This window comes from Sorex fumeus, unplaced genomic scaffold (assembly GCF_029834395.1).
Source record: "Sorex fumeus unplaced genomic scaffold, SorFum_2.1 ptg000043l, whole genome shotgun sequence".
NCBI classification, from domain to species: domain Eukaryota; kingdom Metazoa; phylum Chordata; class Mammalia; order Eulipotyphla; family Soricidae; genus Sorex; species Sorex fumeus.
The window spans coordinates 41,536,043-41,549,658 of NW_026606100.1; the positions used below are offsets into that span (position 1 = coordinate 41,536,043).

A 13,616-nucleotide genomic window follows, 5' to 3' on the forward strand; every position below is an offset into this window, starting at 1 on the left:
CAAGGCTCTGCCTCATCTGGACACACACTGGGGCGCCTTTGTGTCTCTTGGAAGGCACCTCATTTGTGATCTACCCCCATAGTTAGCCTCTATGCTGACCAACAGCATGTAAGTGATGAGCAAATGGACCTTCTCATGTTAACCCTTCACAGTAAAGGCCTAAAAGTGGTTTTGAAAATAAGAGTGTTCCGCTTTAACATTTGAGCTGGACGCAGGGGTTCTCAGACCCACGGGTGACAGAACCAAAGGGAACTTTAGAGACCCCTTGACATTTGGCATTCCTAGAGGGCTTCAGCCAGAAGCAGAAATCGGGGCTCAGGATGCTCAGACAGTGCTCACTCTCTCAAGGAGTCTCCCCAAAGCTCCTGGACAAGATCCCCAAGAGAACAACAGGAAGCAGGAGCTGGACGATCTGGGGTGGAGGGGGCAGAAGAGGGGGGGCACTCACCTTGCTCTGGGGCAGGATAGTGATGTCCTCATAGTTGATTTGCCACCGAATGTCTTTATTTTGCTGCAGCAGCTTTTGCCTCTGCATCCGTGAAAAGAGAGCTCTGAGGACTGCTCCCAAGACGGCAAGCAGGAGGGTGGTTGTGAGAAGCGCAGCCACCAGGCCTGGAGGGCAGAGACAAGCCTTCCTGGAGCAGGAGTGAACTCAGTGCAAGGGTGTGTTTGTGTGTGTGTGTGTGGGGGGTGCAACTTAGGAGACCCTGATCTGTTCTGATGCATTGCCCAGGAATCCCACCCTTCCTCTGGTTCCCATGGTAACTGAACTCGCCAAGTCTTTTGGATAGAAACTTGCATCGGAGAGAAACAAATATGGTAACTTCTCATGAAACAGGTTCTCGGCTCTGACTGTAGTGACAGGCCATCAAGTCCTAGCAATGGGCACCTAACCTCCAACCACTCTGTAGGCCTCCTTCTTTGAAAGAAGCCCCTGGACCCATGATCTCAGAGGCCAGGTTTCCCAAAGGCAGTTCCCCACAAGGGGGCAGGCAGGGTTGGTTCCTAGTGACTATTCGGGAAGCATTTGAGGTTGTTACAAATAGGGATACCAGGGACTAGAGTGAAAGCACAGCAGGTAGGTGTTTGCCTTGCATGCGGCCCACCCGGGTTCGATTCCCAGCATCCCATATGGTCCCCCGAGCACTGCCAGAGTAATTCCTGAGTACAGAGCCAGGAGTAACCCCTGAGCATTGCTGGATGTGACCCAAAAAGAAAAAAAATAGGGGTACCAGTGGTATCTAATGGGAGATCTGAGATGTTTCTAGGCACCCTAAGCATAGACACACACACACACACACACACGCACACACACAGATTGTTTGGTCCATGTCACTGATTCAGCCACAGCCGAGAAGCCCTACTGCAGAGCGCCCTCTCTGAGCTCCCCAGATGGGTTCCACCTGACCTGTGAAAGCAGGAGCCTTTTCACAGAGTTCACTGGACATTCCACAGCCAGATCTGTCTTCAGGAAGGGGGGCAGGCAGGCGAGTAAGACGGGAGAAATTCCTCACTGGTCTTGGTGGGGTGGGGAAGAGAGATCATTAAAAGGCAGCACCTGCTGGGTAAGCTCTTCGCTCTCCCTGGGGCCAGCCCTGAGGCGGCAGCAGGCAGCAGCGGAGACTCACAGGTCAGTGCAAACTGCCCGGGCTTTGGTCTCTCAATTCAAACTTCTGCTGATCCATCCAATTTCCCCATCTCACTTAAGCCCAACTTCTGCTCATCTAATCCATGGGAGAGCGATAACTTTTTTTTCCTGCCTAGACTAGCTGATTTGATTTTTTTTTTTATTCCATCCACGTCAATTTGATTTAAAGATGATGTGTCCGTTCTCCAGTTCCAGTGTCACTAAAATTTTCACCCACATTGGATAGAGACAAATTTTATGATGAGCACCTTGGCGTTTTGCGGACCCAATTATCTCCCCTACATGAGTACCTGTTCCTTGAATGCTGAGGCCCTACTTGGCTGTGATTATTTCCTGAACCCACTTCTTTTGGTCTATTAAAATTTGCTAAGGGTAGAAAAGAATACAAGCACGTCTAATCAATCTTGTCGGGGTAGAGGGGAGGTAGAAATAGAATTTTTAGTTTTGCTTTATCATTGCTATAGAGCTAACAGTGGAGAAATAATTTTTGTTTTCAGGAATTTGGGGGTTTGGGGAATCTAGTCCAGACCCCAGGTCCTGCCTCTGTCTGATTTGGAGTTGGGCTGCCTGGGGGAGTCTGTTTCACTGGGAGAGAAGGCAGGCAGAATAGAGAAGGGATCACTAAGTCAATGAGGTTGGAGGAATTGTTTGGGATGGGAGATGTGTGCTGAAAGTAGATAACAAACCAAACATGATAACCTCTAGTATCTGGATTGCAAGTCATAATGCCGAAAAGTAGGGAGTGAGTATGGGGGAAATTGTCTGCCATGGAGGTAGGGGGAAGGTTAGAAAGGGGTGGGAGGAGTATACTGGGGATATTGGTGATGGAGAATGTGCACTGTTGAAGGGATGGGTGTTTGATCATTGTATGACTGAAACTCAAACATGAAAGCTTGTAACTATCTTACGTTGGTTTAATAATAATAATAATAATAATAATAATAATAATAAAGGTGGATTCCAGCAGGCTGGAACGATAGCACAGCGGTAGGGCATTTGCCTTATGCACAGCCACCCCGGCCACGCCAGGTTCGATTCCTTCTCCCCTCTTGGAGAGCCCCGAGAGTATCTCGCCCACACGGCAAAGCCTGGCAAGCTACCCGTGACGCATTCAATATGCCAAAAACAGTAACAACAAGTCTCAAAATGGAGATGTTACTGGGCCCGCTCGAGCAAATCGATGAACAATGGGAGGACAGTGTGGACAGTGTGGGTTCCAGCAACCAGATCCCATTTGGGCTTCCTGGGAGAACCCCTCTGCTCCCCTTCTGCCCAGATCTCCTCCCCTAAGCCACTTAAACTCAAAGACATCACCCTCCAGGACCTGATGGCTTTCTTGTGGCTGTCATAGCGAAGGAAAGGAAGAAAACGAGACCCATTTCCAGATGTCTGCAGTGCGTAGACGAAGTAATCCATGTGCCTTGCTCCCTGGGCGTCCATCGACACAGTCCCTGTGACCCCTGCAAGCAGAGAGATGTAACAAGATAAACATGGCCCCAAGCACCAGCTGCTGACTCTTGGTGGCAGAATCTCCTGCCAGGGACCACCCAGAGCCATCCTCGGACATTGCCATTGTTAGGGGGATCAGTGAGAATCAAGGGCAAGAACAAAACAAGAGAGTTTAAAAGCAGTACTCTACTCTGATAGAGAAAGGAGCACCAAATAAAGCGTGTTGGGAGGATCCTCCCAGGATGGGAGAAGCATGCTGAAAGTAGACTATAGACCAAACATGATTGTCACTCAATGCCTCTTCTGCAAACCACAATACCCAAAAGGAGAGAGAGAACAAAGGGGAATGCCCTGCCACAGAGGCAGGGTGGGATGGGGGTGGGAGGGATACTGGGACCCATGGTGGTGAAAAATGGGCACTGGTGGAGGGATGCGTGTTTGATCACTGTACAGTTGAAACCCAAGCACAAAGATTTTTAAATCTACAACTGTACCTCATGGTGTTTCACTAACAAAAAATTTTTTTAAAAAAATGTAAATGATGGAGAATGGGCACTGGTGGAGGGATGGGTACTCGATCATTGTTTAACTGAAACCCAAGCACAAAAATTTGTAAGTTTACAACTGTACCTCATGGTGTTTCACTAATAAAAATTTTTTAAATAAATAAATAAATAAATAAATAAAAGCAGTGCTCTAGGGGCTGAAGGGCCACTTGGAAAAGCCAGGGGTATCCTATTAAGCCCACGCAGGGGTAGCCCAGCCTAGGAAGGAGCCGCAGAGAGAGTACAGCCACTAAGGTGCTATGCTTGCACACGGCCAAGGCAGGGTCCACCCTCTGTATCCCATATGGCCCCCCACCAGGAGTGACTCCTGAGCACAGAGCCAGGAACCCTGAAGTACACTTGGGTAGGACTCAAAAATAATAATAATAATACATAAATTAAAAGTTAAGGGGGGCAGGGCTCTCCTCATTACCACAACAAAGTAACAAAATGGCCCCTCAGAGCCCTCCCTAGACTTCCGCCTTGCTAGTCTTGAATCACTATCACCGGGATGGGAATTCAAGACAGGATGGGGAAGATCAAGACAATCAAGATGGGGAAGTGAGCGAGACCCCAGGGTGCAGGAGGCATATGCTGGAGCTTTGTTCCAGATGATTCCATTGGAAAAGGGTAGGGGAGCCACTCCTCAGGGGAGCAGGAGCTGAGGCCAGGGCTGCCTCTAACCAGGGAACCCCGGGCAGGCACTGACTCACACCAATCACCACTTAGGAAAGAGACTTTCTAGCACAAATGGGATTCTGTTCCTCTCTCCAAAAGGGTCTTTCCTGCTCACAGCTCCGTGGTCTGAAGGGACACTGAGTTCAGAAGGTGCGGCCGGCGTGAAGCCACTTACCCTGCAGCACTGTCCTACCAGAGGCCTTCAGGATGCTGACCACACGTCGCCCGTCTCTGAAATCCCCTCCGACCCTGGCCACCTGCCTCACGGCCTGGGCGTAGAGCAGCACTGCGTCGTGGAGGTAGGCTGAGAGAGGGCTCACCTGCAGGCAGGAGCACAGTCGGCCGCAGCTCAGGACTGGGGCTCTCTCCATCCTCCCACAGTGGGCCCAGCCTGTGCTCCAGCCCTCCCTCTCCCTCCACCACTGCAGCGTCCTCACAAGTTCCCAGAGGCTGGCTCTTAGGCCCTATTTTCCCACTTGGTTTGCCCGTTCTTTGTAGGGGGGTCTGGCTGTCTAGCCTGATTGGGATTTTGGGGGGAGTATAAAGTGAAAACAGCTCCGGCCTCACTGTCTGTGCTACATGCAGCAAGTCCCATGACCTCTCTAACCCCAGCTCTGCTAATCGGGACCCGGTGGTAGAGGAGAGTGAAATGAGACCGAATAAAGCGCCTCCCCACAGAGCGAGTCAGCAGGAACTTGGCCTTTCATACATATTATCGTCTATTTATTGAGTCAACAACAACAACAAAAAAAAATCCAAGGGTTTGCTCAGCGCTTAGCTCTGTTCTCCTTACAGGACACAGTTCCAAGCCGACATGTACAGTTGGCTCCCAGCTGTTCATTGATCACCTCTCCTGTGTGGTGACTGGGCTGGGGTCCACGTCTGACTCCTCTGTTCTGAAGAGAATGTCCCATAGCCAGTGGACTGCATCACCTGTGCTTCATGGTTAGAATCACTCCAGGAACAAGTCCCGACCCTGGAGAGGGGTCTCTCTCTCTCTAGAAACATTTTTGTGGGGACCAGTCCTCCAGCCCCCATGGGTCGGCCCCTACAGGGGTGACTGCTGACAAATCAGCTGGCTCCTGCCTGTCTCCTCCCTGTGTCCAGCCCCCTGCTTGCCGACACCTGTCCTGAGCCTGCAGCTCCAACTCTGGCTCTTGGTCCCAGCCCCCTGCAAGAAGGGAGACAGTCCAGGCCTCTGCCTTTCTGCATCCACATCACCCTATCCCTACCAGGTGAAGACACTGAGGAGTTGGGAAATTAAACCTTTCCCTTCAAGAACTCAGGGTTCTATTCCAAAGGCCAGGTGGCCTCTCTATCCATCATCTGTGTCCTCTGGGTTCTGCGGTGCTGACACTACAAGAGAGCATTCACATTCTCTGTAGTTGGGGCTGCAGAAGATGGGGCGTGAGTGCCTGTCACGGAAATACTTGATCATGCTGTTCTGCAGCCTTCATTGAGACTATATTGGGAACACATGGAGAGAATGGGTTTCTGCTATTCTCTGTGAAAGCTGACTGAATTCATCGCAGCTGGGAGGAAGGGGGAGGAGAAAGGGAAGGGGGAGAGATTTGGAAGTCAAGCACAAAGAGTTTTCCAGGTTGGGGGCGGGGGCAAGGATGGGAAAAGGGGGCGGGGCTCAGTCTCAGACCTGCTCCTCTGTGGTAATGGAGCTGTGGAAAGGCGGCTGCCTCAGTGCTTGGTAGACTTGTTTCCAGAAGTTTCCATGAGTAGGGTCTTCTGTGTAGGTGCTGAGGGCGATGAGAAACACAGACTCATAGACCTGGGGGAAGTGCCTCATTGTCTCACTTGTCAACATCGCCTTCCAGAAATTGTCCTACAAAGCGAAGAATGCACAGAGCCATTCTGTAAGAGTCAAACTGCACAGGAGCCCTCCACAACCAGTGACAGGCTTGCCACCCCATGTACTGGTCCTCAGACACACAGTGACCGCCCCCCCCCCAGAGGCCCAGTGGTCTCGCAGGCATTGAAGCCTTAGGAAGAAGCCAGATGGGGCCAGAGCGATAGTACAGTGAGGAAGGTGTCTGCCTTGCACATGCCCCATCCCCTGTATCCCATCTGGTCTACTGAGCACCACCAGGAGTAATTCTTGAGTTCAGAGCCAGGAGAAACCCTTGAGCATCACCATGTGTGATGAACCCTTGACCCCAAAAAAGCCAGAAGGAGGAGGAGGAGGAGGAGGAGGAGGAGGAGGAAGAGGAGGAGGAGGAGGGGGAGGAGGAGGAGGAGGGGGGAGGAGGAGGGGGGGAGGAGGAGGAGGAAGAGGAGGAGGAGGAGGAGGAGGAAGAGGAGGAGGAGGAGGGGGAGGAGGAGGAGGAGGGGGGAGGAGGAGGGGGGAAGGAGGAGGAGGAGGAGGAGGAGGAGGGGGAGGATGAGGAGGAAGAGGAGGAGGAGGAGGAGGAGGAGCCAGGAAACAACAACAAAAATAAACTTCTGAGGAACATCAAGTTCTTTTTTCTTTTTCTCTTGTGTTTTTTCTTTTCCAACCTGTTCCAGGAGTCAAACCCAGGTTCTCATGTATGAAAGGCCTGAGCTTTACTCCTGAGCCACATTCCTCATCCTGAGCAGCTGGCTGTTTTTACAGTTATTGGCACAAAGCTCCAAAAATTTATGACTATTGATTCTCGGTCTTCTGCTTCTGGCATTAAAACATCTGTCACTGTCATGATTATACCATTAGTGGTGCAAAGTGGTACCCGCTCATCTTATGTAGGTCTGTGAGAGACAATTAAACTATTCCCAATTTTCGTAATCTCCCTCCTCTCCTCTCTGAGAGGCGTCCAAGTAATCAGTAATGGGGAACAGAGGAGGGAGAAGGGTCATGGGAGAGGTGAGTGTGAGTGCATTTTACATACATGTATCATAATAATGCTATTCTGCAGCTCGATTTTTTTTTCTACTTAATCCTACATTGGCAACTCTTTTATAGGAAGGTTTTCTGTGATTCTTTTTTAAAGTAACATGAATGCAACCGCTTCGTTGGATCATGTGTTATATTCCAATGGAATAGTCTTTCTGCTGCTAAGAACAGATTTCAATCACCGAAGTTTGGAGAAGAAACAAGTGGGAGTTTGCTGAGTTTTCCTGTCAAGAGCCCATCCAGGTTCTTCTCTTCCCCTCCACCTGAATGCAGAGCTGAGAGGTGATGACAAAGGGGTAGATGGGCAGTGAAAAGGGAAGGCAGGAGAATCATCTGGAAAGTTTGTCGTGTATTTAAAATTCCTGCTGGCTCCAGGAAATCTAAGACATTTCAAGCAATCTGAAACACTTGAGTGATAAACTAAATTGAGAACACTGTACAAATTCTACTTCCCTTTACTCCATTTTGGCTTCTTACAACCCTATAAAAAAAATCTCCTTTAATAAAGAAAAACCTCTAGAAAAAGTATGCAGAGCTAAATACAAGTGGCAACGCTTGGAACCTGCTGGTTTTATGTGGTGCACAAACTAAGACCAGCCCAAACCACCCCCCATCCCTCACCACACACACACACACACACACCTATGGTAGAATGCTAGTGCTCCAACATGCTGGTCCCCTGGCCTTGAAAAAAATTGTTTCCCCATGTAGAGATGCAGAGTCTTAAGTTCCTCATCTGTAAAATGAGGAAAATAACTGTCTTTACTACACAGTGGTATCAGCAGAAATGAGACCAAGTGCTCACCTTGGGGCCTGGCAGTCCCATAAACTCACCAGGACGTAGAGTTGCTGAGAATGAGGGTCAGTTCCCGAGTCCTCAAAACTTTGTTTGGAAAACAAGTGAGGCCCCAAGAGCTCTGGGAACTTGTTAAAACACCCTATATCCTGAGCCCCCCAGTTTCACTTGGAAGCTGAAACACTATGATACCTGCAGGACTGTGGGAAATCCCCAGTGCAGTGGCTCAGGTAATTCATGCGCAGAACATCCACCTTACAGGACACACCATGCAGTGAAACTGGTCAAATGTGCATGCCATTCCTAACGGGGCTATGTGCTACCTTCTAGCATTCCTTGAAGTACCGGAAGAGCCCAGAGACCTGAGAACTGACTTATTGACCCCCAGATGGTGCTCACTCCAGGCCTCCTGAGGTCTTACTAGGACACAGGGTGGTGGTGAGACCCCTGTGTTTCAGAGTCCTTTGGGGTTGTCTCGATACCTGGTGAAAAGGCCAGTTCTTCCATAGATCAGATCAGGCCCTTCATTCCAGAGAGCCAGACACCAGGGCCAGCTAATTCACTTCAAGGCCTGGCTCACTGATCATTCTCTGTGCGGGAAAGCTCTTGTAGGTTCCTGTCAATCATTGTGTTCTTTTCTTTTTTTTTTTTAATTTTTGGGTCATACCCAATGATGCTCAGGGGTTACTCCTGGCTCTGCACTCAGAAATTACTCCTAGTGGTGCTCAGGGGACCATTTGGGATGCTGGGGATCAAACCCAGGTCAGTGTGTGCAAGGCAAACGTTCTCCCCTCTGGACTATCTCTCCGGCCCCGATCATTGTGTTCTGATCTTAAGATGAGGACACCAACCTCCCAGGGCCTCTATGGTGTCCAGTGAGCTGTTCCTACCCCAAAGCAAGTGCTCCAGCCTTTCACCTCTGTCACCCATGAGGGGTAATTGGCACCCACCTCCCACTGCTGCAGAATGATGAAGACAAAATCTCCTGTGTTGAGTCCGAGTGTCTCCGCAACCAGGAGAATAATCTTGGCATCCTCTGAGGTGCAGATTAAGATGATAACTATAAGAAGATCAACATAGTTAGCTGATTGGGCCTGCACGCACACATGCACATAGATACACATTCACACACTTTATAAGACCTGGCCTGAAGCCACTCCAAAGAAAACATGACCCTTTCCCTTCCTTGAGTGTGTTTTAGGAGCTAGGCATGCTTCTCTACTCACGGAGGGTGGCGGCTTGAACTAAGATAGCAATATATAAATGGGCAGCATCTGTCTGGAGTGAGCATTCCCACAGTTCTCTCACAAAGCACGAGTGGAAAGAGTTTGAGATCACTTCTGTGCGGCATGTCAGTGACTCAGACAACACATTGGTTTGCAACCCAAGGTGTACATCAGTTAGGCATCTGCAGAGGACTTGGAATCTGACTTTCTGAGTCAGGATAGGGAAGGAAAAAGGAGTTGGCCTTCATACGTTCCCATCCATCCATACCCAAGGGCATTCATTTTGAAGACTCATAAAATGATTTACAGGTGGTGGTGAGAGAGTGGGTGTTGGGCTCATACCTGGCAGTGTTCAAGGCCTAGCCCTGGATCTGTGCTCAGGGATCACTCTTAGCAGGATGTGGAGAACCATTTTTAGTGCCAGTAATCAAGACCCCAACATTTGTCCAAGGGAAGTGTCCTATCTGCTGTATTTTTGCCCTGACCCCAAGTTCTTTGTACTTTTAATCTGCTTTTCCTAGTTGTCTCAAACACAAGCCACATAAGACTTTTTCCTACTTACCCCTGGCAACTGATGACATGTTCCTGAGATTCTCTTGGAGGAGGGCTGGATCATTGCTGGTGTATCTTATGCGAGCAGTGATGGTGAAATGATCTTTGAGTTCATTCTCTACAGCCTGCCACAACTCGTCCACTCCATTCCAGGCAGAAACCCCACCAGGACCTCCAAACATTCCAATGTGTTCCCAGCCTAGGTGCTGAAGACTTTTCTGGAGCACCTCCCCAATGGCGTGCCTAGGTGGCACGAGTTTCACATAGGTGTCATACAAGAAGCCATTTTCCAGTTTTGCTGTTTGTCCAGCAAAATCAAACATGGGGATGTTCCATTCAGATGCCAGCAAACCAATAACCTTGAAGGGAACCAAAACACAAAAGTAGCACTGTAGCTCTGTTCTGTAGCACTGTTCTCCCATAACTCATCAATTTGCTCAAGTGGGCCCAGTAACGTCTCCATTGTGAGACTTGTTGTTACTGTGTTTGGCATATCAAATACGTCACGGGGAGCTTGCCAGGCTTTGCCGTGCGGGTGAGATACTCTCAGTAGCTTGTGGCTCTTCAAGAGGGGCAAAGGAACCGAACCCAGGTCAGCCAGGTCGGCCATGTGTAAGGCAAATGCCCTACCCGCTGTGCTATCGCTCCAGCCCCACAAAAGTAGGTGTTTCTATTATTGAGATCATGAGCATTCAAGTCTCATTGTAAAGTACCTGCATAATCTTTAAATCCAGTGAGTCTGTGGGTCATACTGGACCCGCTTCTTTGGAATGGAATATTGATATGAATGTCTTGGATCCATCAGGGGGATGCCAGGTGTCAGAGGAAACAATCACCATAAGAAGCATGTATTGACTTCTCCTAACTCTCCATTAAGAGCTTATATACCACCTCTGTCATTACAGTATTTCTGTGAGGTCAGTATTATCACCACCCTCAACTTATTCAAGAAAACAAAGGTAGGAGCATAGATCTTACCAAGCTAATAAATGGTGAATCAAGATTGGAATCAAGGCATTAGTCCCCAGAACAACATCCTTATTGCTACCACTCACCACTCACCTTTCAGATTTTTTTTGGTCCTTATTAATCTCTCTCTCTCTCTCTCTCTCTCTCTCTCTCTCTCTCTCTCTCTGTTAGAAATCTACTATTGTGGAGGTACTTGGGGGTTTGGGTCATATCTTCTGCGCAGGGATTACTTCTGGATCTGTGCTTGGGAATCATTCCAGACAGTGCTCGGTGCCAGATACCAAAACCAGAGTTAGCCTCAAGCAAAGCAAGTGCCTTAACCCCTGTACTATCTCTTCAGTCCCAATCCTTTCTGAGAAACTCTGAAGTTCTTGCTCTTAAAAGAGATTATGGTCTATGATAAGAGCTAAACCATAATAGCATTAGCATTAAGTATAGCATTCAGTAATCCTAAACAATAGATGTATAGAACTGAGAATAAAATGCCTGTCTTATCTGTAAATTGGGGACATAGAGGATGAAAGTCCCCCTTGATACTTGGGCTTGACTCTGAAGGATGGATAAAGTTTGAAATGCTAAAAACATGTCAAATGAGGATTTGAGAAGAGAACAAGATGTACATTCAAGTGAGAACTTAGCTCTCCAGCACCAAGAAAAGTACTGTAGTATTGAATGGGACGCAAGGTTCCCCTTCCACCCTAGGAATACCCATGTGCATGAACAAAGTGACTCCCACTAATGTTACAAATGCTAGTCAGTTCTTTTTTTTTTTTTTTCATTTTCTATCCTTGGTTTACTGCAATCAGTCATACTTTCTCTTTTCCCACTTATACCATTCCTAAATGGTGTGTTATAAACACCAATGGAAACCAACACCAATGAATCATATTTTCTATTTATAACTCAGAATTCATTTTTGTTTGCTCTGAGCCTTACGACTCCGTTTGAATAATATGAAAATAATGCAATAGCCTTGGATCCCAACAATCTATAGAACTCACTGAAGAACTTGTGAGTTCCCAGAAAGAACTTGTGAGTTCCTATTCTAATTACACGATCTATTTATCTCCGATAGCAATAGCACAGCGGGTAGGGCGTTTACCTTGCATGTTGAACCCAACCCGGGTTCAATTCCTCCACCCCTCTCAGAGAGCCCGACAAGCTACTGAGAGTATCTCACCCGCTCGGCAAAGCCTGGCAAGCTTCCCATGATGTATTCAATATGCCAAACACAGTAACAACAAAGTCTCACGATGGATATGTTATTGGTGCCCACTCGAGCTGATCGATTAACAATGGAAGGACAGTGCTACATTTATCCCCAAAGACCTACGTTCTTATTTATAATAATGCTTGCCAAAAAGATTATTAAAATCTGTCCCATTATCTTTACGATCACCTGGTCCAATGGAAACTCAGCCAAAGTTTCTAGAAGAAGGCTGGGTACTCTACCTCTAGAGCTTCTGGGCATGGGGGTCCAAATAGGGCAGAAATCTGTTCTCGTTGGACCTGCTTGGTGAAAATAGCAAGAGATTCCTTGGTGCTGCAGGCCGAATTCGTGTGCGTGAACTCCCAGCTGAAGTTTCCCAGGACCTCTGGCTCCGAGTTGATCTTGTCCAGAGCAATCTGGAGACCTGCACCCAGCCTCTGCACACTGAAAGGATGAGAGATGTTCCAGGGGGCCTGGAAGCCCACAGTGACCTGAGTTGCCTCAAGCCAAGCCAGGAGCATGCAAGCAAAGAGCATGAGAACTAGTTTTGGGTGGGTGGCATGGCACTGGCACCCCAAACAGAGCCCTGCTGGGCATGGGGCCCCAGCACCTGCCTGGGGAGCCATGGACGTGCCAATTGCTGCAGAACTCTGAGCATCTAAGCCTGACTATCCATGCCCAGACCCGCAGCTTCAGTGATAACACAGAGTTCCCCAAGGACAGCAACTTGCTTTCCAGTTCATGCGATTAATTAACCCAAACCTCCCCCTTTCAGTCTTCCCTAACGTAGCTAGAAGCAGCTGTTTTGCAGACAGAATTTAGGACAGGGAACCGGGCCCTGGTTGTTGATCCAGCAACATTCCAGAACCCAGCCAAACCCCACGGGCCTGGGTAAGTCACATAGAACCCATCCCCCTCCTCTGCTCCATGTCTGTTTCCTCACATCAAATCTGAGTCCTGGGAATGCTGCCAGGGTAAGCAGCTGGGCTGGGATTCTGATTCCACCACCTCTTGGTTGTTGAGTACTGCTCCCCTCGTCCTCTCTATGCTTTCATCTCCTGATAACATGGGCAGTAACTGCATAAATGGAGGGAAAACCACAATGGGATGTAACTGAAACTATAAAAGAATTTTTTCTAGAATAGGGAGCTCTGACAACTGATTCTTCTATGTATCTGTATCACCAGCAATTGGGGTTACAGGGAGAAGGTAAAGCTGTGCGAATACTGACACCTCCTCTTCCAAAGTTGGGCAAGGGCCTGAATGCAGCTGTGTTAAGGACATCACGGGAAGTAGGACATACAGTATCATTACATCCCAAGCACTCTTTCCATGTGAATAATGCCTCATTGGAACCCATCATGGGACACAGGACCCTGGAAAATGGTTGCTATTTCATGTCCAAGGAGGCAGCGAGCAGCATCAGATATGGGTATAAGGACACCCAAGCCTGCCTGCCCTGGGCTTGCATATGTCTGAAAGGGACTGGCCTGTCTCACTCATTCCAAATTGTGGATTTCAGATGAGTAGCTGGGGGTCCTCCAGGCTGATGATGGTTTTATTCTCTGATGATGGTTCAGAATACAGGTCCCAGGGTTTCATCCTGGAACTTTGATTAAATTTTTTATTGAAAGCTTTTGAAGTTCTAACTTAGGCAATAGG

General features: G+C 48.5%; 1 protein-coding gene across 1 annotated transcript in view; it reads right to left on the bottom strand.

Moving 5' to 3' along the window:
- Positions 1 to 12,580, bottom strand: part of LOC130029433 (guanylate cyclase 2G-like) — a 48,277-nt gene extending 35,697 nt beyond the window's left edge. Inside the window, exons 1-9 of the mRNA XM_056120322.1 lie at positions 12,197 to 12,580; positions 9,786 to 10,134; positions 8,948 to 9,057; positions 5,972 to 6,157; positions 4,496 to 4,640; positions 2,963 to 3,108; positions 2,662 to 2,689; positions 1,409 to 1,477; positions 449 to 612 (exon numbers count right to left, since the gene is read on the bottom strand). Coding sequence (XP_055976297.1) covers positions 449 to 612; positions 1,409 to 1,477; positions 2,662 to 2,689; positions 2,963 to 3,108; positions 4,496 to 4,640; positions 5,972 to 6,157; positions 8,948 to 9,057; positions 9,786 to 10,134; positions 12,197 to 12,580 — 1,581 coding nt within the window. The remainder of the gene's footprint in view (positions 1 to 448; positions 613 to 1,408; positions 1,478 to 2,661; positions 2,690 to 2,962; positions 3,109 to 4,495; positions 4,641 to 5,971; positions 6,158 to 8,947; positions 9,058 to 9,785; positions 10,135 to 12,196) is intronic.
- Positions 12,581 to 13,616: the final 1,036 nt, after the last annotated feature.